The sequence below is a fragment of the Astatotilapia calliptera genome, chromosome 7 (assembly GCF_900246225.1).
Source record: "Astatotilapia calliptera chromosome 7, fAstCal1.2, whole genome shotgun sequence".
Classification (NCBI taxonomy): Eukaryota; Metazoa; Chordata; class Actinopteri; order Cichliformes; family Cichlidae; genus Astatotilapia; species Astatotilapia calliptera.
Window position 1 is genome coordinate 50099571 of NC_039308.1, and position 24007 is coordinate 50123577.

Genomic DNA, 24007 nt, shown 5'->3' on the forward strand with positions numbered 1-24007 from the left:
CCGGACTCGTGACTCTCAACCCAGCAGCAGCGCTAACGTTTGCACGTCCTCTCCCGTTAATGCGGCAGGTAAATAATCAACTAACAGTGCATATTATGTTAGCGCAATCTGCCTTATTCCAAAACCTGCCATTACTGTACATGTAGGTGACCATGATGAGAGAGACAGACAGAGTCTGGCTGGCGCTCGCTGGTAGTTCTCGCTGCAGTCTCCTTTCAGGCCAGGATAGACTAATGTCACCGAGCAGTGTCTAAGTTTGTGGTCAAAGGCTTGTACCCATTTGCCACAGCAGATGCCCCCGATTTTTGGTAAGTGAATGTGTTTAATTGTGGGCAGGGACATTACTGGATATTCTTGTGTAATTGCCACAGAACAATTTATGTTATACTTTGTTATTGCTACAGAAGAATGTTGCAGCTTTAAGGCAGGGATGACTCCTGGAGTTGCTTTCTCACTGCATATGCTTTATTTCACAATCAGATCGATTCGATAACAAAAACATACAGCAGCTCCTCTCCTACTCCTAGCCCTTCGCTGCGGTGGAAAAAAGAACGACTTCAATCCCCTTCAAGGAACATACGTACAAAATAGTTTTCCTGATACACCAATGGGGCGTTCAATGCCATCTTGTAAATATGAGTACTCTGGCAGAGTAACAGTTCAAATGAAAAATACACCAGAACAAACAAGCAAACAAAAAAAGAAGTGTGGGGTACCTTTGAACCAATGAACAAAGTATAACAATTTATACTTTTTAACATAACCCGACCCCGTCAATATGTGATATGTCTCACAAGAATATTTATTTTATTATTTTACATTTACAATTTTTTTTCCTGGGGACCCTGTGACACCCCATTGAAGAGCCGTAGGCTGGATCTCTCAAGATCTCACTGTTGGGTTTGTAAGGCCATGTTACTCCTAAATTTCTATCTTGTTCAAAGAGAAGATATAAAACAAAGCTCTGAGCTAATCGACCTTAGTGTTCTCCTTTTTAAAAAAAAAAAAAGAATCGATAAGAGAATCGATAAAGAATCGAATCGTTAAACAGAATCGAAAATGGAATCGGAATCGTTAAAATCTTATCAATACCCATCCCTAACAGTGAGAGAAGCATGTGCAACTTTCTTTTGCTACTGTATCCTTCATCTTGAAGGTCAAGGTTCCGCCTCCTTTCTCCCCCTCCACCCATTCTTCATCTTTTCCCCAAAGTGCCCGAGGTGCTCCCGGCTCTGTGAGATTAGCAGCTAATCCATGAAAGGTAGGGGATTGGTTGTGCTCTCCGTTTAAACGTTATTAAAGAAGGCTGTCCTGAGGTGTGTGTTTTTGCTAGGTGTATATGTGGACGCCTCCCCTTGTTCCTAAGGTGCCTATGTAGTTAGTGTGTGTCCCGGTTCTAATCCCCTGATAACCAGACCTGGGCCCCTGAGGCTGAGGAACCGGCTGAGGGCTGGGATGGCGGGAGACAAGGCGTAAGGCATGGACGAAGGCCACAGGTGGAGCAGGAGGTTTGTCAACAGCAGAGATCAGAAAAGATGACTTTTAATCTGATGACTCAAAAGGTCTTGCAGCTGACATGGAGGGTTTTTTCCCCCTCTTTTTAAAGGACATCTGTATTCTGGTTGAACAACAGGATCCCATGGGCACTTAGACTTAAAAGTTTTCAATTTCTGCTGGTCTGAACAGTGTTATGTCTTTGGCATTTTAAAGGTGCCCTAGAGAGTTTTTGTTGCAGAAGTTGCTAAGAAGTACAAAAACCATAAAAACACTTCTAGTTAAATTCCTCTCACCTTTAAATATTCTCCTAATCAGTTTCAAAACACAGTAAAGGATTTACATTAAAATTTAATTTTGTTTTTGCTTGCGGTCTTTTTTTTCTTTTTCTTTTTGCATCGTGTTAAATTTCCTGGTAAAGAAATAGTACAAAATCATTGACTGGACTGTGCATCACATCATCCAGGTGCAGATGTTAAAACAAAATGGGAAACATATTGTACAAAAATCCCCAAAACTGTGCTCCAGTCCTGGCTTTAAGTTATTAGAGGAACAAATAAATATTGGCTCTTCATCATTTAGTTTTCTTTTTTTTTTATCGTCTTGGTCACCAAAATAGGCAAACTGAGAAAGGAACAGAAGTTTTTCTTGTTGTAAAACATTATAAGATCGTAGTCTTTTCAAGCTTGGGATTGTAAAATTAAATCGGAGGTTACATTGTTTTGGGGAAAGCAGCTGGAAGGTCAGACATCAATGAAACTGGTGTTGTTTTGGCAGAAGGTGGATGGAGTCAAGCGGGAGGAGAAACAGACAGCTAGAGAGAGATCCCTGGTGACAGGCTGTACATAATTGATTGTTTATCTGTCTACAGCCTGAGCAGCAGCAGCCAGCGAGGAAATGCTTCTCTCACGCTACCACACACGTACGCATTTTAGGGATTTAGTTGGTGATTAAATTAGGAGTTGCTTACACTGAGTGCAGGAGTGTAATAAGCCTAAATTTATAAATAACCCAAATTACCAGGAACCAATACTAGAACTCAAGGGTCGTAGTGATGATGCACATTCTGGATTCCCTCAAACACCCGGTGGCTCTGCTGCCTGTGTGTGTGTTCAAAGAGACAGCTTGGTGTTTGCTGCTCTGGCAGATGTGACCTTGGCAAGAAAAAAAGAAAAAGAAAAGCACCTAATTCTCTTTCCTCTCTCCTGTGCTCCTATTACTGTTTTTATATGCCCATGAGCAGACTTTAATTCTGCCCAACAGCAGGAAAGTTGTGTGTGTGTGTTACAGGAGCAGTGCAGTGGGCCCTACTAAGTGCCCTTCAATCCATCTCACACACACTTGCACGCATACATCATATTCTCGATGGAGGAGCTCATCACAATGTCACTTTCAATTTGGAAGAGCCCACGGTCTGCTCAGGAGATATAATGGATTGGGTGATGGCAGGGAAATGGATGATGCGGCTCAGGTCTACCGCAACAAGCATTCGGGTTTCTGATCCTTTCACCTTTCAGGTGCCGTCTTTAAGTCTTGACTGTCTTTACAAAGTGCAAGCATAAAAAAGCACAAAAGTTGAGCAAAATAAATAAATAAAAAAGAACGCTCCAAAAGTTTACTTCATGTCTGAAGAAAATATATTTGAGAAACCAGCTCAGAGAAGTTTGTTTATTCCCGTCCCCTGGCAAGCTTGAAGCTACCCCCAAATCCTTAAAATAACAAGAAACGGTCCAAACGGTTTACTCCAGATTAGCACTAAAAGCTTTGTATTTGTGTTTTTCAAGAGTCTTAACCCTTTTGGAGAGATTTAGTTGACTGCTTATCCGTTTAGCAACCATTAAAAGTTTTCACCACAAACAACATGATGATATGAATTGAAAAACAAGATTCTCCAGCTGAGAGAGTGAACACTGTACTGTATGGACCTTTAATGAACGGCTTGTGCTCTGCAGCCTCTCGGGCTACGATGGGATACAGAGATGTTAAGTATGGAAAAGAAGATTTCAAAAGGATAAAGTCTAGAAGGTTTTTGAGACTTATTCTGTGCTTGGTAAGCAAGTACATATCAGAATGCAATATTTATGTGAATCTCCCAAATACTATGGATGAGTATTCTTCTTTTGTGTGATTCTCAGAGGGATAAAGATCTGCTTTTATGTTCAGGGGCAGATGAAGGACTTGCATCAAGATCCATCTTCCCGTAGCAAGGGAACGGACTTAAATGCTTTAGAGTTCTTTAACTGTTTAGTGTAGGTCAGCTTCAAATAAGATTTTTTCCAATAACTCGTCATTGCATTATTGCTTCTATGTTTATTTACTGTGTAAACAAACACAGAGGCCTCGGAGGATAAAACAAAAGAAGTCAATAAGTGAGCACAGGCTAAAAACTTCTGCCACTGTATTTTTAATGACCCGTTTGAATCAAATAGTATAACAAAGCTTTGCAATTCTACCGGTGTAAACAAATTTAAAATACCGATAACTCAGCAATGGTAGTTTCTCACTTTATTAATACGAGTAATCGATAGAATGAAGTGCTTGTGAGGAAGAGACCGAAGTGGTGTTTGGTGTAAAACTCAGTACTTTTGTGACACTTGAGCATGATTTTGTTTCAAGGAAGTGTTAAGATCCACCAGCCACAAGCAAATGAAATCTCATTTGTTTCAGAACACATCTTCTTGTGACAAACGAAAAAGCAGACACACAGAGAGTGATATCATCAGGATAACGTCTCCCCTGCTGCTTCAAATGGTTTCATTCACAGCACTCCTTTTTTTTAAAGAGGCCTATTTATAAGTTCGGATCCCTCAAGTAAAAATATGACAATTAATTGAGATTTCTTGTCAGCTGTCACAAGACATTGTCTTCCGTAAACAGCTACTTTCAAATTAAATGTTTTTTATTTTAAATTTGTACCTACTAGCCCTAATGGCTTAATTGTTTTCTTCTTTATGTGGCATCATTACATAGTTGCAACTGGACTGTTTGTTTTATTAGCCTTCACTCCAGGTTTTCATTTGATTCTGTTTTGCCACTTCAGTCTTCCCGAAGTTCTCCTCACAGAGGAAAAGAGATTTGTTTGCCAGTTGGATACAGTATGTTGTCACGGGCTGTAGCCATTAGTCAAGCTTGTCAGTGATTCATAACACAGCATATCACTAACTCCACAGTGATGGGAGCCTGGGAGTTCCAGTTCTACGGGGACATTTTGTTAATGCTTGTATAAAACATTTCCTGTGGGTACTTAACACGCCAATTGTGCCAATTGCAACGCTCAAACTAAAGGCTAATGGCTTATGTACTGTATGTAAACTGCTACACAAAGATGAACCGTATTGGTGTGTGCGCGGAAATTAAAGTGTTTATTTTCTGCTATTACGAAGCAGACACTGAGACGTCTCCGTCCCTCATGATGTGCAAAAACAAAAACGGCAAATTGCAGCAAAACATCTGAGACAATTTTTTTCACGACAAATCTTGATGGAAGAGAGAAAAGTGACTCATCCTCCAGTTGGCTGTTTGTCACTGATGTCTTATTACTAGACTCACAGCTGTCTAACTATCAAGTCGTTTAAAACAAGGCACAGTTTGAAATCTTGTCCTTGTTTTTTTTTGTTAATGGTTAGTAAAACAAATTACCAGCTGGCTGCGATCATTTCTGATATTTACAAAGGAGGATAAACGCTCACTTTTCTTTAATCAAGTGTTATTTTCTTGATGCCTGTAGGTCTTTGCAGATGTGAAGACGATTTCTGAACTGTTGCTAGAGTGTTTTCCTCTGCTTATTTGGGAAGATGCTGCATAATACGAAAAGTATACTTTGTACTAGTGAGGAACCTGCTCGGATTGATGCATGTTTTATTATTGTGTTGTTTGCAGAACATGACGAGTGCCTCAGCGGACTCCACAACTGCGATGAGAATGCCTTGTGCTTCAACATGGTCGGAGGCCACAGCTGCTCCTGTAAGCCAGGCTACACGGGCAATGGGACAGTCTGCAAAGGTAATCTCACCAGACTCATTTTGTTTTGTTAAGTCCTGCTTCACTTGACCACTGTTGATGTTGTATCACATACTATATATATATATATATATATATATATATATATATATATATATATATATATATATATATATATATATATATATATATATATATATATATATATATATATATATATATATACGTATATATATATGTATATATATATATATGTATATATATATATATGTATGATAAAACATTTAAATAGTCTTCACTTTCGGGGGGAAACAGCATTGTTTCCAGTGACCGTGTAATATGAAAAAATAAGTCGGAGTGTAATGAAGTCTTCAAGAATGTCAGTGTATTGTGTCACACAATGCACAGCCAAGAAATGTAAACAAAAACAGAATAATTTCTAGTTTTATTAATTTATTTTATTTTTTATGCTGGTTTTAATGACACCCTGGAAAAAAATACTAAACGTTCCATCCTTTTTCTCTGGGCCAAATTAAATTTAACCTCCTAAGACCCGAACTCTTCCACAGCATGCATTTTTAATTTCTCTTTGATATTTGGGCTGATTGGGGCCCGATGCATGTAAAATCAGAATTACCAGAATTACCAGATTTTTTTTTTTTTTATCTGATTTTTGTTTCTAAGAAAAATGAGAGCCACAAATGAGGATATTCGTTTAAAATTTTGATAGAACAGTAGCTGTCCTCGTAAGTGGATATCAGGCCCTTGTAGAGCAAAATTGAATATTTTGGTCTAAATAACCCAAAATGTGATGTCCACATATGTGGACGCAGGGTCCTAGGAGGTTGAAATTGACTGTGGAAAGATAGAAAATGATTCCCTTTTAGTCCTCGCTGAGGTCACCTCTATTCATGCCTTTAAGGCAGATGACCTGTGATGACATATGCAGAGCCCCACCTGCAAACATATACCCCCTGGTGATTCACTCACACCCAGAACTGTGACATATGCATGCTTACCTGTTGAGAGGTCAGATTTGATAGCTAAAGGTCTGCCCCCAAGCGTCGACGATCCAAAGGGCTGGAATCACCAGAGAGTCTTCCCTTTTCTAAAATTAAGATTTATTTGGCAGGTATACCTGCTTGTTATATTGGCTTTGATGTGGTGATGCCAGGTGCACATCATCTTGCCATGTGTGGTTTTTTTTGTTTTTTTTTGAAAGAGTCTGTCAGCTGAGACCCATGTGATTAGGTTGACTTTGGTGCCGGACACCTTTTGTCGCCCCCCAACTTTTGAACTCATCCAGTCTGTAGATATGACATTTCTTTCATGTAAGACTGCATTGCTTCTCACTCTGGCATCTGCAAAGTCTTTGGTTTACTTTCATGCTTTGAATGTGCATCCTTCTTGCACAATGTTCTCTTCTGATGGCCTCAAGGTCATATTAGGGCTGAATGCAGGGTATTTATGTGAGAATATTCCTCAGGCATATAGCTCTATGGATTTTGAGCTTCTGAGTTTTTGCCTCCTCATAGAGAAGGCTATATTACATCTGTGCAGTACATGTGATTACACAATTTGCGAATCCAGCAACAGTAACCTCAAGGCACATTCTATTGCAATTTAAAGACCCTACAATAATACAGTCTTTTGTACAAAACCATTCAAACAAAAGTTATGAACAGGTAAATTAATGATATAAAATAAACATTGCTACCATCTTCATCATCAAATTTCTGTCAAAGATCATTAGTTTTAGCCATTGTTCTGTTAAGCATATCATATCATAAAGTATATGATGGTGATTCTACTCTCTCCACCACCCACTGAAAAGCCCTCTGTGACCCAGATTTAATGAGTGCCTCTGTCATGTTTGCAGTTCTATATGTGATCTCTGTGCTTTCTAGAAAATTGACCTGACCTCAGCTGGTTAATCTATTTCTTGAGTAGAAATCTATTTATGGTGGAGCTGCACATTAAGATAACTTTGCTTGGTCATGATGAGCACTAGGTACACTACACAAACATGCACATACAAATACATGATAGAAGCTGGAACCCTTCACCCAAAACTGTGCTATAATAATTTATTATAGTTTAGACAGACTCTTGCATCTGTCTTTTGGTGTTTTTTTGTATCCCCCAACTTAATGAAAGTGCAATTCTTCATTTTTGGAGTGCTCTTTTTAAGCACTGCTTTTACACGTCTTACTAAACAGGTTTTCATTTGCTTTCAGTACTTTTCACTCTTTATTCTGAGGAAGCATGGTATGATTTTTGCATATATTACATTTATTTCCATTTCCATTTGTGTCAACTTCAGTGACTTCTCTGTGTTTTGGGGACACATTAACTAACAGCCTACCCACGGATAATGAACATTTTTGAATTAACCTTGGTGAGATGCATTAATCACGCAAAATAATATTGTGCAAGCCTATAATGAATCACATCACCAAATTAGCTCTTATTCTGTATGCAAATACATATGCTGCTGCTGGTCTAATTACATAGTTAATGCTCGTTAATCTTAGTGAGTAATGGCTCCTCTCCTCTGGTGTATCTCCAGCAATGTGTGACGGATTGTGCCAGAATGGGGGAACCTGCGTTTCACCTAACAACTGTGTTTGCCAGCAAGGATTTACTGGGAAGAGATGTGAAACAGGTAAACATTTGTTTTCGTTACGCTCTTACATTTTTTTCCCCCATAAAACAAACAAACCAAAAAAAAGGAACTTTTGATTGAATGTGTAAGAAAGAACATGTTGCAGGGCGAGGAGGTGTTTTACACTCTTGAGAATAAGACTAAACGAAGGAAGGAAAATGGGAGACTGTACTGTAAATGCTTTTTTTTTTTGCAGTGTTCTCACTAAGCTATATTAACTACCCCCGTGTGCATTTGAATGTGTTTGTGGCGGTGTGCATGTCCGTGAACGAGTCTGACTGTGTGGGTCGGGCCTCCGTGGTGAGCGATGAGCTTGTGCCTCTCCCAAGTGGCCCAGTGGAGGATTTGAACTGCAGCTGCAACAATAATAGGCGTTAGCCCATACATGTCACAGCCCATATTAATCAGCATGGCATTCTCCTCATAGGCTTTATGCTACATGCACATTACAGCTGTGCAAACTCCTGATGCACCATATCAAATAGGACATAATAGATGAACTGAGTGTTAAGTCAGCTAGCAGCCATTGAGATATGTGAAACATTGTGATAAGACTCAGGGCTTTCTATGTGTGTTTTTCCCTACAGTGTTGCTGATTTAAGGTAACCAAGAAACACTGTATTTCTTGTACTTGTATTTGATGCATTATATGTCTAATCTACAGCAGCAGCACCTTTCTCATAACCCATTTCAACCTTTCATGGAGTGTCCTTCAGGAGACATGTAGCCAAAGCAATAGAAAGCCATGACAGCTCTCTCACTGTGCGTGCTCGTGTTTGAATGAGGCAAGCTGAGCCCCTTTGCTTTCTCATTGGTTCAGGTATTGATTGCACATAAAGGACCTTTTTTTTACGAGGCGCCCTTTTTACTGCCCGTCTTAAAGTAAATGAATTTCCCGAGATGCTGAGGAAGGAGTGTGTGTGTGTGTTTGTATGTGCGTGTGTGTGTGTGTGTTTGAGAGTGAGAAAGAGAGTGAGAGAACTTGTGTTAACACACCTAGCCAGCCATAATGCCTTATGCTTTTCCTCATTTTGCAGCAGAGAAGGTGCTGAGAACCTCGTCCCTTAGTAATTGCACGTTCCAAGCAATCACACATTTCATTACTTTCTTTAGTGTTTTAGATCCCCACTTTCTCTCCTTGCTCCTTGTCTCCTCTTCTATTTGCCTTTATTCATTCTCCCATATCTTACAAAACCCCCCAGAAAACTAGCCAAAATGTAAAAAAAATATGGAGCATATTGCACATTTTACTGCATATTGTAAAAACGGACACCAAGACATAAATAGAGGACACTCCTTTGTTGTAGCACAACTTTCTTCTTCCCATACTGTGCTATTATTTTCTGGGTTACTCAATCACACTTGAGACTTTTCATGCTAGCGACTTGATCCTGCATTACATCGGCTCAGTATACAAGGAAGAAACACAATGTCATGATAGAAAATAGACATCCCAAAAGATTTTTAATACCAAATGAAAAAGATATGATGAGAATTTTTTTTCTTCCTTTTTATGTGCTTTTGTTTTAAAGCTGGTCTACCTGTTTCCCTTTGTTTGCTTCCTTTGTGCTAAGCTAAAGTGGTCGTTCACTTATGATTTATATTTAAAGAACATAAAGGAATGAACTTAATCTTCTTATTTTAAACCTGGGAATGAGCAAATACAGCATGTGTCATTCCCAAAATGTTTAAACCTTCCATTTTTTGTTTTCTCTGCAATGTTTTCTCTGAAAAGAGAAAACAGTTCTTCTTAATGATGAGGCCACTGGGGCTGAATGACTGGTAGCTCAGGGATCAATCTCCTCCTTGTTGCGTCTGATTAGAATCTGAGGTTCAAACAAACGGGATCTCACATGTACACCCAATCATGCTCCTCAAGCCTCAGGCAGTGGGATTTTTTTTTTGTCACCACAGATGCCGCTGCTGTCGTTTGCACGCCTCCCTCCCACGATCTGACTCCCTCTCAGTCTTATCCAAGTCAGCCTTGTGACAGCTACCATATTGATGTTTTGTTTTTTTCCATCTGGGACCACCATCAGGGCCCTATTCTACAGGGTGAAAGCCTCTGGCATTGTTTAGTGACTCCACCAGTCATTCAGAGTGAAAAGACGAAGGTCTTTCTTACTGTCTCCTCAGCGTGACAGGAACTCCCAGTGACGGACGCGTCTGCTGCAGAAGCTCACAGAGATGTATGGGGGTTAATGTACTGTTGGATATTCTGCTCTACTGGTGGTAAGGAGGTGGAGAAGGGATGGGTAGGAGGAGGGAGAGGGGAAACTGGGTTTGGGAGGAAGAGATGGAGATGTACGGGGAGAGTGACAGATGCAACATTCAAGGAGGGAAAGAGAAGAGAGGTTGTGGGCAGGAGGGGGATGAGAGGAGGTGAAGTGGAAAGGAAGATACAGACATGTTGGGGAAAACTGACTGATGCAGAGATGGAATGGATGAAGCGAGGGGATAGATGGGTGGTTAGAGGGTAGGGGTTAGCAAGTTTTCTCTGCATTTGGATGCGGAATGAGGCTGCTAGAGTTCGGGCTGCCGGAGGAGGAGAGGCAGAGCTGGTGAATGAACATGGAAAAGCTTTCACTAAGTCTGGGATCCTCACCCCCCCTCACAAGAACCCTGTGAGCTTTTAGAGGTCTCCCCAGGGACTCCACCGCTTCTGCTGCTGCAGCGGCAGACTGACGGCCTGTCATAAGACACCAAACTTCAAGATCCACACGCACACCTATAAGCATGCATTAACGTATGAGAGGATGCCAACAGTTTGCAAATTGTCAGCTGGCCCCCTTATTTCAGGTTTCAGTGTTTTGTGGTATGCATAAGTCGAATATTCCGCGTCTGTGTATGCATGTGAATGTGTTGTTGTCTATTTTTGCTCATGCGTTCTTGTAATTGTGTGCAGTGCACTCACTGCCTTGTCATTGCCATTCAGGGGGAATAGATGGGGAGGGACAGGGGACACGCAGTGCTGACAGACAGACACCAGCTAGTGGAGAACTCTGACACATCATGAATTATGCAGGGTACAGCTGTGGCTGGGCGCATTCACTTCAGTCATGGATATAAATGTACGCGGGGCCAGCCATGTAATATGTGCCCTGAACATGCCGCATAGTCAACATGGTAGCCCCAGGCTGGAGCTGTATATGTTGTATGGCTTGGGAGAGACGCGCACATGCAGAAATATTATGTTTATTTTTCCGTAATGAATCTGCTTGTTTTTTCAGTACTTTGCTAAGATGTTTTTTACCTACAGAAGTGAAACAAATCGTATTAAAGAATGTCGAGGTCATCTTTTTCAGTGCTTTGTATTCTTATTGCTTATGTGTGTGATGTAGTATAGCACACTAGTCGTTTGCTCACCAAACGAAAACATATTTCTTAGACCATCGTCGATATAATCGTCTAAAAGTGTTTTTATCTTATGAACGGTGGTTAATTCTTAACACACTTTTCTTAATACCCCACTCAAAATCAAACAAGTATACACATCTTCTTAAATCTGGCTGGCTGTGCTATGTGGTACAGTTTAATACTTTTATGAAAACCATAATGCATCCTGCTGTAAACAAGCATAAATGCATACATCAAAAAAGTAAATGAATAAAGAAAAAAAAGAAAGAACTCAGAGGCACTGAAAGCATCATAAAATGTAGCTTAACTTGAAGTTATCAGAGCTTCAAGCTTTCAGCATCTTATATAATCTATGTTGCTAGGTGAAAGTGTAAGAAAGTAAACCCAGTCTACTTTAGTAAATTGGCTGCTTGATGTTGCACTTAAGCCAGATTGGAGCTTCAATTTATGTGAATTATTAAAAAAAAACACAACATAGGTAGAATAGTGCAGTAAAATGAAAAAAAAGAGCAATATAAAAAAGGAAAGAAAGTGGCATTTCTGATGAGATTAATGTAATATTGAAAACAGGTCTATTTGGGCATTGGCAACAACTTGCTTTTCAAGGTTGAAGATGAAATATAAGTTATGTACACACACACACACAGGTGGATGGATGGATGGATGGATGGATGGATGGATGGATGGATGGATGGATGGATGGATGGATGGATGGATGGATGGATGGATGGATGGATGGATGGATGGATGGATGGATAGATAGATAGATAGATAGATAGATAGATAGATAGATGTCAGAAGTAAAGAAATCATCGTGACGCATCATTTTAGACCGCTAAAGGATATTATTACCTTAAATAAAGCCTTTCAGTTGTTTCATATTTACTTCTGAGAAATTCTGCCTCCTCTGTTTTTATACCAAATATTGTTACTGACGTGTTGCCAATTAGCCTCGATAGTTGGATAATGTTCTTCTAGCTCTTTCTTTTTAGTATGATTTACTCATTTCTTAAAATTGTACATTTTCTAAATATTTGATATGTTTCAGTAAAATATGGCTTCATATTTACCTTGCAATATAAAATCCCATAACCACTGTTTTGTATGAATAAAGTAAATTAAATTGGATGCCTTTGCATAACTAGTAAATTGGTAGATATGATGATACCTGCTCATGGCCATGTGATTCAAATCCAGTAATTCCCTGTAAAAAGAAAGTGAAAGAAATTATTTTCATTTGTATAATTAATTTTTTTCCTCTATCCAGTCCCATCTAAAGGTACTTAGCCTTATTAAGATAAGTGGGCAGGAGGAACTATTAATCTATGCATCCTAAAGCATCTCTAGATATGAAACCTTTAGGAAAGCACCTCGTACATGTAAGAAGATTTTGTAAGGCCTTTATAAATATCGTAGCTCTGATAATCTTTTAGCTAACCAAGGACCTGCAATACCTCTATGAAATAATAATGGAAATCCACTCCTTGTTTAGGTTTTAGATTTGTGTTTGCCGACCTGTTCCTACAAGATGAATGGGGAGGTTGTGTCTGCATTTCCTTTATTTTCAGCTCATTAGCTTTTCCTTTCAAGCCTCTCTAAGCCTATTAGGATGCTTGGCCACCAGTTAAAATTTTCTGTCACTGTTCTGTCAGATCTGTAATTAATGGCCATCTCTGCTGTCCTCGGCTGGCCTCTTGCTAGTTTCTCAAAAGGACACTGTGGGATGCTGAAGGGAGAGCAGCATTTGATCAGATGCTCGGGATGGACACCTCTGCCTTTCATCTCTCAATTCATCTGCAGTCTCGAATCCTTGTGAGCAGTTTTAATCAGCAGGTCCAAATTACGCAGAGGCTATTTTAGCATCGACAAAGTTCTTTGAGGACAAGGAGAAAGAGATAAAAGATTTTTATGTTTGGTGTTAATGATACAATTTAGATTTGTCACTCCTACACACTCCTGGAGGCTAATGTTCAAGAGCACGATCAAGGAGTGCTGGTGCAGCACACCTACACTGTAAAATGATGTTTTATTGAAAGAAAAAAAACCCACACTTGGTTACTAAAGTTACAATCATTTGGCAGCACACGTCTTCCTTCAAAGTCTTGTTCTCATGAAGAGACTTAATCTAAAGAGAATGTGTCTTTTCATCAGTGTTGCTAAATTGTTTGCTTTACCAAAGAAATATTCTACGAGTTTTAGCAACCTTTGCTCAAATATTTCTTCCTGTTGTGAGAAAAGGGAAAAGAAGAAGGATGGGAAGTGAGGAAATCATTTGTTTGAGGAGGCAATGGGTGAATAGTTGAGTGGGGAAGAAATGATATTTAATTAGTGGGTGATAGCAGATACGAGGGCATAAGAGTAGAATAGAAGAGACAAAAAGTTGGAGAATAAAGGAAGGGAATTATAACAGGGTATAAAAAATGGAAGGGGCGGGTGGGGGGGAGCAGTGAAGAAGAGGAGGAGGATAGGAGGAGACGCGGGGATGGCCAGTGAGTTCATGAGGAAACCTTGAAGGCAGTGAGAGAGTGCTGAAGTCATGCTGGCATATTGACTGGGACAGAGAGCAGAACGGGGCCAGACAAACAATTTGTTCCCTCAGACCTCATTTACATTGATGTTGAACTCGAGGAGGGTTGTCAGAGTTTTAGACAACATGACAGATTAGACAGAGAAAAAAGAAGAGCGGCTTGAAAGACGGACTAAACGGCAGATAAACCAGATATCCGACAACCCCAGTCACGCAGGCCGGAAGATAAATATCAAATAAAAACACATTCAGATGATAGGGCCAGCACTAAGTGTTTTATTATTATATACAGAGAGATGGGTTGCATGTGTATGAAAGCGGACCACTCCAGGGTAAATTTTATAACACTGCCAACAGTTATTGGAGCTGCTGATTGTTATAATTTGAAACAGCGAGAGCAACGGTGTGTGTCCCTACAATAGCCTGCATCTTTGAAAGCTTCCCTAGGCACCTCCCACCCACCACTAATGAATATCTAAAACCACATTCATTTTTTTTCCACCCTCTTGACAGCTCCCGTGATGCATCTCTGACAGCTCCCATGATGCATCACTGCAACGCTCCCTCCTTCCCTCCACAATTTACCCACAAGGCCTCGGGGCCCGCTCAAGCGGCTTGTTTAAGCACAGTGATTATGTATTCATTATTTATTTAGCGTCGGCCTTTCAAAACACTCTCTCCATCACCTGTAATTAGTGTGTCTTAATTAGGCCTCGCTAATGGCCGGAGTTGTCGTTTAGCTGCGCGCAACCTGCTGCTTCTACCTAAATTACACATCTCACAGGGATAGGCGACCACTGTACCTGCTGCAATGCAGCGATCTGCACTGGCCACAGAACAGCTAGAGTACATTTAAATTAAAATGCTTGCTTTTACTCTGCAGGCTAGTATACACTAGATCTGTAAATGATATGTTTTGTGCTCTCCTTTGAGAGAGGAAGAAATAGTCATTATTTTGAAAAACGCATATGTGGAGCAATGTAAGCATCCTTTTGGTGTTTATATCAGTCTGGCATGAAATCAGTAAGATTTACACTGATTTTCACTGAACACAGCTACATTGCATTAGGTGAAAAAACTTACTTTAACAGTGAGAATAAAACAAACCTTAAAGCCAGAACAACTGGATTAAAGCTTCTTAAATATTCCACTAATCTAATAGCAATCGTCAATCGATCTGTGGGTTCGTCATCATCATGGGAAATTGCACATTCCACTCTACACATTGCATTTTTTATGTTATTAGTATTAAAGCTCAAATATTTGCCTTTCAGTATGACCGGTTCAATTCATTCAAATTTCCTTTGACTCAAACTTTGAGTCATAGTATTGTAAGAAGCATTTTTATGCAGACATGCATGCATTTCTGTGAAGAAGAACATTTTACTGTGCACCATTTGCTGTCTATCCACCACAGCATGCTAATCTTGAAGTGCTGAAAGGCGTGCAGACACATGGCAGTTTTATTAAATACAGTACATGTACAATACCATGTGATAACTTACACTACATGTAAATGTAAACTCTTTAATCGGCCTTCTCTTTTGGCCTGGATCTACAACCTGCAAATGTCAATCACAAGCTGGGGCACACCGAGCCTCTGGCCGCTTTGACCACTGAACAAGAAAAAATAAAATAAAAAAATGACTGTGTCCTGTTTGTTGTAAAATGAGAGAGCAGCAGTACTTTGTGCAATTTTTAAAGCAGCGGTCCCCAACCCCCGGGCCTCGGACCGGTACCGGTCCGTGAGTCGTTTGGTACCGGGCCGCGAGAGTTGAGGCTCAGGTGTGAAATTTATGGTTTTCAGGGTTTTATCGGTTTTCAGCGTTATTTTGTTATCGCTTTTATCGTTTACTCGGTTTTCCTGGGTCTTTTCACATGTGTTATGAATAAATTTTCTTTTTTTCGGTACCGGTACTAGTTTTATTTGGTTGTATTTATCCGCGACACCTTAAAGGCCGGTCCGTGAAAATATTGTCGGGCATAAACTGGTCCGTGGCGCAAAAAAGGTTGGGGACCGCTGTTTTAAAGTACTGAAATTACTGTGCTGGCCTTAATGGTTAGTTTGAGGTAATTATAAATTGCTGCACTTATCTTGATGGACATTTTTAATTTTATTTATGTTGAAACTTTGCATATTGACAGTTTTCAGTTCTTCAGTGCCTTAACCTTTATAGCAGAAAATGTGGACAATTACAACTTGTGAAGGTTATGTTCCTTCTTTTTTTAAAGTCCTGTCTGCGATACAGTGAACCAGTCATGTACATGGGTTGACTTTTAATTGTTAATACAAATAAATACTGTCATTGCAGATTCAAAAGTCCCTTCTAGCATGACTTCTGGTATTATAAGCTTCAAATTAGAAGTTTCCAGCACATGTTTATTTTGTGTCTCAATGCTCTTGTTAGCTCATCTATCAAACACATCCATACTCTCAGGCAGACGTTTTGCGATTAAAGGACCTCTCTGGGTTTTTTCCTTCTATTTTTATAACTAAAACAACCATCGCAAAGCAGTTTGTAGTCTCAGCTGTAGGCCTGCTTTAAAGGGTTGGGGAGACTTGCATGCAGACTGATTGCATTCTGTATGCTCTTGCAGCTACCAGTTGTTCACCAGACTTGTTTCCAATTTGCCGTGATTACTCATCCACTCTCCTACTCAAGTGCTTGCAGATATGGATTTGCTTTTCAGTGTCTGTTTCATCTTCAGGAAGTCAGTGTGTAACTAAGTTTGCCTTAGGTTTCACAGCGATTGATTTATGTGAGTTCACTCTTTCTCTTAATGAAGACTGAGGATCAGTGACAATCACTCAATTACACTTCACTATACATAAAAGAACAGCGATCAGCAATCCATTTCTTACGTTATCGCCTCCGCAAACATTATTATCGACTCTCCGGTCTTTTCTCAGCCTTTATTTTAAACCTGATCTGACATGACAAATTCAGCCCATTTTAAAATCCACTTATATTCCACTGGCATTTGACTTGACAAATGGCAGGGTGAGCTGTTGGTGTGAATAATTCTTCCCTGTGCCAATCAGGATTATCAGGTGGACTTGCAGGGAAATGGAAATCCTTTTGAATTAGGTTACTGTACGGGAGATGTACACGTGGCAGCAGTGACAGGCTTTGCAATGAGTGATGCAAGGCAGCAGAATTGCATCCTAACCCCTAGGGCTATCTGTCAGTCAAAGAAGGGAAGAAAAAAAAAACAGGGGAGGAAGAATAGTGAAGGGAAGGAAAGCTGGAAGGGGAAGTCAAAGAATTGCACCTTTTATGCATCAGAATAGCCAGTGAGAATGATGTGAAGTGGTGTTCAGGAGCAGAAACAATGAAAGGTAGACATGAAGAGAAGAGGTACGCTAAACTCATCTCTAAACTCTGGCTTTTTCTGCTCAGAGGGGGAGAAAACCACAGGGATTAGCAGCGGTGACAATTAGAGCACCTCTATTTTTGCATTAGATTTGAGACAGGCGGCTGGCGGAAAAAGGTAACACACGGACAGGTGAAGGCAGAGAATGAATATAAAGGGAGGAAGGGTGGTTCGTGGCAGAGTGGCATAACAAGCCCAGGAGGAGGGCAGAGAAAAGATGGTCCTCTTGTTTCTCACTTTGTCCTCTGAGAGCTGCCTTAATAGAGCCCTTGTTTCCAGGCTGCCACTCAGGATAACGAGTAGAATAACTGCAGTGTCTCTTCAACGATTCCTCCTCCATCTCCTCGTCTTTCTAATTTTTCTTCCTACTCCTCTTTCTGTCCTCCACCTTCTTGCGTTTATCTTTGTTCTCCTCCTCATCCGGCCCATCCTCTTCCCCTGCGTAGGTATTTCTGTGTTGTTTTTCTAGTCTTTCATGCAGTGAGGTAAGTCCAAAATAACTGCTGTACCGCCGCCTTGACCTCTCCAGGAGAGAGAAGCATTTTTTTATTTTTTTATTTATTTGTGATGGTGATGGGGGTTTTTTGGACTGGGTTTTATTTTTCCAGTGCAGAGAGGTAAAAAAAAAAGAAAAGAAGAAGAAGCACAACATGATTTAACAAGTAAAAATACAGCCATCCACTTCTGTGATTCAACAAAAGCGAAAGCGCCATGATTCAGTAGTGACGGCGCTCCTCGGCAGCGCCCTTGTCTGACTGTCGCTGTTGATGGTTTAATTACAACGATCCTCCAGATGATAAAAGGGGAGGCAAGACTTTTTGTGTGTGTGTGCAAGCGTGCCGCATCTCCGCTGCACCTCGCACACCGAGCCTTGTCGGATCCAAGGTGCGACAACAATGAGTTGCATTGTCCTAAAACATTGCAGCACTTTAAAGGTTGATTTGACAGAAGGCTGAAAAGCGCTGCGCCATAATTGTAGCTGACAAGGTTTGCGAAGATAAAAAGGGGAAGAAAGACAAACCTTTTGCTGAAGGTGTAACCCGCTGTTGTTACAACCAGACAGCCGAGCGTTTTAAATACACCTGAATGAAACTGGCTGAAAATAACCCATTAGCATATTTTTAGACTGACTTCGCCCTCGGTGTTTGTTATAAATAGAATCTGACTACTCAGTTGTACTTTGAACTACTTCACACAACGGCATTGGAGAGAAGAGAATCATTCCAACAAATTCAGCATGATTTCTTTTTCATATACTGGCAACACCACCTCACGCAGCTCCTCCCTTTAAAACCTCCCAGCGCTTTTATCGCCCCTGGAATTCACAGGCAACAAAGAGCATTGGATATTTCTCTTCAGGAGTGGGGTGAATTCATATTCATTTTCAAAGATCGGCTGGTTATGCTATTTGCTGCAGACTCGCGATTTAAACAGCGTCCTTTAAAGCCAACATTGCTGTCCTTAGGGGGGGGAAATAAGGTGCTCCTTTCTCACCAAACTGATATAATTGGTGAAGTGTGTTTCACTTTTAAAGTCTGCCAGCTTGTAGGAGCGAGATTTTTTTAAACCTCACCAATGTGGAAAGTTTTTTTTTTTAATTTTAGAAAACCTGCAGTTCATGCAGACAAATGCGGGTGATTTTTAAATAGATAAAACCCTAATCTGTGGGACATTTGATCAACGATTAATCTGCTGCAGAATTCTATTAAAAGGCTGAGGGCTCATTAGCCAATAGATCTTAATCCCATTACTGCCTGGGCGGTGGAAGGGGGGGGGCTCAACCATGAGCCCGTCTGCCTGTAGCTCTGTGGGGGATACTGTTGCAGGCAGTCGCAGAGAAGGTCATACACGGCACACTGCCATTTTCATAATGAGAGCAGAGCATCATGCATCATGCACAATCATAAAAAAGCCATCACTGGCTATGCAGACACATTTAATCACGGTGCATGTCTGGACCTAACATATTTAGCCCCACTGCGTAATAACAGGCTTTATTTCCTCTCTCGTGTGGGCCCGGTCCTTAGTTTAATTAAATGCGAGCTAAAATATCAGAGTAATCTTTCTCTCTGTGTGTATTAGGCTCATTGTTGAAACCTGTATTGGATTTGTTCTTGGTTGCTGCTTGCAAGGCCGCTCGTCGTAATGAAAGGGTCGAAGGTTGGCCAGCTGTAGGCAGAAAGACTGAAAGAGAAAAATGAGAATTAAACAGAATAAAAGAGATAAAAGCAAAAGAAAAATGCACCCAAGAAGAAAGTCAGAACGTGTAAGCTAAACAGAAGAGCTGAAGGAGGCAGCGTCAAGGATATTTCTAAGTGGACCTCTGTGAAAACAAACATCACCTCCATCTATTGACAGCCACCCACAGGTTGTTAGAAGCTGTGCCAAAGGCATTATAGAAACTCCTTTGTCCGAGCAGAGTTGTAGAAAACTGTGCACGCACTGTGGAATTTATTTGTTTTACTGCATATTTTGATGAGAAGATGAGACTGCAAAGGAGCTTTATGGCCTCTTCAGATACAAGCTAGTAACATCTCTGTCTTCCTACAGTAAACTATTTTTAGTTGCTTCTTTACTCACAAGTGGGTTGCCATGGAAGGTAGCTCCACGTGTTTGATTTGGCAGATTTTCTTTATGCCAGATGCCCTTTCTGACACAACCCAAAGGGATTTGTGTCTCCTCTCAGGATCGAACCGGGGATCTTTCGCGCGTATAAGCCACCATACTGCGGAGCCGCTCCCCGCCGCTGTCTTCCTAGAATAAGCTTGTTATGTTAGATTCATTCATTCCCTGCTATCTTTTATTGATACAGATGTCCTTCTCTGGCTGTGAAACTATGCTTGATCAATAAAGCCTTCGGACCAGATTTACTGATATGCTAGACATGTTGTTTTATCAATTATGAATCAGTCGGTGTTGAAAATGCCTGCCAGGCAAGAATGCAGCTGAGCACCCTCATTCACTGTACAAAACTATTTTGAACCAACATGATATGTTGACTAAATCCGAGGTGACTTTTCTTTTTCTTCATTTCTTTTCTTATCTTCTCTCCGTCTCCAGATATTGATGAGTGTGCGGACGGCTTTGTCGAGTGCGACAGTAAATCCACTTGTGTCAACTTGCCCGGCTGGTATCACTGTGAGTGCCGGGATGGGTACCATGACAACGGCCTGTTTTCCGCCAATGGGGAATCATGTATAGGTGAGTAGCCCGCCTTCACATACACAACACAAATATTGGCGATAAAGTTGTTTCAGGTTAATTACGTCTTTATTTAGCACACCACACGACACAGTAAAAAAATGAACACATAATTGTGACATTTCACACACTAAAAAAAGAAAATAAGTCGAATAATTCAGATCATTTATAAAAAAGTACATAAATATGATCGTGTAAAATTCTGAAAGTCTTAAAAGAAGTTGGTAGAAATTTCACACTTACCAAAACTAGACCTAAAAATTTTTATTTTAATGTTTTGTTTTTTTTAAGAATTGTGTTTATAAGTCTATCCGATTCTAAAAAAAAAAATGCCAAAAATGTGTCCTGTTGGAATTGACATAACGCTACGCCATAGAGAGAAAACTGGAAGCTGTTTCAGGCAGGAAACATACATAACATACTTCACTCTCCTCACGTTATATAACAAACAAACAATCCCAGTTATACAGTCCCAATCAAAAGTTTAAAGCCACACCTCCTTAAAAAAAGTACACCCCCCCCCCCCCCCCGAAAACAGAAATCAAAGTTCCAAACATTAACTCATTAATGATTAGCTCCACCGTTATTGCTGATCATTTCAAAAATTCAGTGTGGCATGCTTGATGCAAGTGTTTCCATGAGGTGAGTGGGAACATTTCTCCAAGTGGTGAAGACGGCCGCATGAAGGGCATCAAAATGTCCATTTTTGTAAACTTCCCTGCCGTCCATCCCCAAAGCTTCTCAACTGGATTTAGATCAGGGGAACACACAGGATGGTTCAAAAGCGTGATTGGGAAATCACTCTTTTGGACCTGGAAGAAGTCCCTTGTCCTGTGAACATTGTGTACTGTAGCATTGTCCTGCTGATAAACCCACTGGTTACCACACAGACGAGGGCCCTCAATCATGAGGGATGCTCTCTGCAACATCTGGACATAGCTAGCGGCTGTTTGACGCCCCTGCACCTCCTGAAGCTCCATTGTTCCACTTAAGGGAAAAGACCATTATGGCGCCCCCTCCACCGTGGCGTGTAAAAAACATCTAAGGTGGGATCTGCTCATCATGCCAGTAACATTGGAAATCAAGAGGACCAACAAGGTTACATTTTTCTCATCAGAGAATAAAACTTTCTTCCACCTTTCAATGTCCCATGTTTGGTGCTCTCTTGCAAAGTCCAAACGCTCAGTGCTGTGGCATTCAAGCAGACGAGGCCTTTGAAGACCTTTTTTGTTTTTGAATCCCTTCAGTCTCAGATGCCGTCTGATGGTTATGGGGCTGCAATCGGTGCTAGTAACGGCCTTAATCTGGGTCGAGGATCGTCCAGTGTCTTGGTGGACAGCCAATTGGATTCTCTGGCTCAGTGCTGGTGAAATTATTTTTGTTTTCCACTTGACTTTTTTGTTCCATAACCCAGATCAGGATCATTTAAGAAATTCCAGATAACTGTACTACTGCGTCCCACCTCAGCAGCGACGGCACGCTGCAAGAGACCCTGCATATGCAGTTCAGCAACCCGACAATGTTGAAAAATGGAATGGTTTTTTTTGGCTTTGCCATCAGAACGTCATGACAGTGTGACTACCTGACAGAAAATGACAATGAATCCACATTTTTACACAGATTTTGCCTTTCAAAGGCATGTGGTCTTTAACTTTTCATCAGCTGTAAAACAGCCTGTTTCAGTTAAAGCATTGTTTTCAATAAATTGCATGCTCAAAAAAACATTTTGTCTCTCTCCCATTTCTTCTTGTTGCATTTTGAAGCTTACTTTGAACCTTGTTAAGATCCAACCATGCAAAATATGTTTGTTTTTTTTTGACATTTTTCAAGTGGTCCAAAAATTTTGATATGGACTGTTGAGCATTTCTCATCTGTCTGCTATTTCAACCCCTCCATCACCCCAGCATCCAACCTGAGTGATCTCAGAGCACAAATGCCCAACTTTACTGTAGCAACTCAGTTTTCAAGTTATTTGACTTAATTAGAGTAAAGCCTGCTCAAGAGGATAAGGCACCTACTTTATCAATATTTGACCTTAATTTTTTCAAGTCCTTGCATTAATTGAGGATTAAATTCCAGTTCATACATTTCAGCAATGCAAGAATGCCACAGACCGCTATTAATGGCAACACCCATTCATTTTCTATTGACAGGCTTTTTATGCCTCATTTTTATCACATCATTAAGTCCCTCTCTTTGAGTCCCAGTATCAGGATTGAGGGCTTCAAATTACAAAAGCCGGCACTGAAAATAGTGCTTCTGAAATCTGAACTTTAAGAAAAAAAAGTCTTAAGTGATCCACTTTGAAAAACTCACTTAACTTTTGAGATGTTTTTTTTCGGTGTTGTTTTATTTTTGAAACGTTTGTGTGCCTGTATGATTGCATAGATATGTTGTTAGGAGTTGCGTTTTCCTTCCTAAAAATATCACATTTCCTTTTGCAGCCTGTTCATTTTCGGAAACATTCTCTCTGATTCAGCCTGTCAGAAAAAAGTGTCAGCTGTCAAAACGGAAACCCTCAATCTACAGTAACACTGAAGCGTTGCCTGTAACAATAGTGCTAGCGCTGCTCCACTCGTTGACCCAATCTTAGCTGTCAGTTTGAGTTGTGAGAGGAAAAGGAGGGAGAAAAAAGTGCATTAAAACCACCCTAAAAAAATAGCCTGTGTGTTCGTCACAAAGCAAAGTTATAATTTTGCCAAAAGTGGGTTTCTGGGTTACATTACAGCTGTATACTGCGTGTTCCCAGCAAGATTTGAAAAATGTTCTATTGCTGCACGTTACAATTGCATTTCAAATCCTCTATTCAGCGATTTTCACATACAGAGAGGCAGGGCACTGTTGTCCTGAAAGAGATAAAAGCATGGCTGCTCACCGACATATAAGAGCATCAACGTTTACAGGGAAAACTGCTTTTACCTTATCGCCCTGCTATTAAAGCAACATTACTGGTCTTGTAATAAAAAAAAGAAAGAAGAAACTGTTATCTGCACAGAGCATATGTATGATGTCATGCTTTTTGTATTCCCTGCAGATATTAATGAATGCAAGACAGGAAGGAACACCTGTGCCAACGACACAGTGTGCTTCAACCTGGAAGGAGGCTATGACTGTCGGTGCCCCCACGGGCACAACTGCACCGGCGACTGTATCCATGACAACAAGGTCAAGCACAGCGGGCAAATCTGGGTGCTGGACAGCGATAGGTGCTCGGTGTGCTCCTGCCAGGTAATGAACAGGCTGAGACATATGCAGAGAATACAGAGACAAGGAAAGCTGAGAGGAAAAGCAAAGAAACAAACAAACCAAGAACAGAGTAACAAAGCAGAGGTAAATGGATCCCCTGAAACAGAAAGAGGCAGACAAGTGAAAAGACGAGGAAACGTGTCCACGGCTGTATATAGCCGAGTAATGATTTCCCCTGTCTC

General features: G+C 40.6%; 1 protein-coding gene across 2 annotated transcripts in view; it reads left to right on the forward strand.

Annotated features, from left to right (window-relative positions):
• Positions 1–24007, forward strand: part of nell2a (neural EGFL like 2a) — an 86006-nt gene that overhangs the window by 52279 nt on the left and 9720 nt on the right. For both annotated transcript variants that reach the window (XM_026175366.1, XM_026175367.1), the window contains exons 14-17: positions 5374–5496; positions 8024–8119; positions 20439–20579; positions 23614–23807. In XM_026175366.1, coding sequence (XP_026031151.1) covers positions 5374–5496; positions 8024–8119; positions 20439–20579; positions 23614–23807 — 554 coding nt within the window. The remainder of the gene's footprint in view (positions 1–5373; positions 5497–8023; positions 8120–20438; positions 20580–23613; positions 23808–24007) is intronic.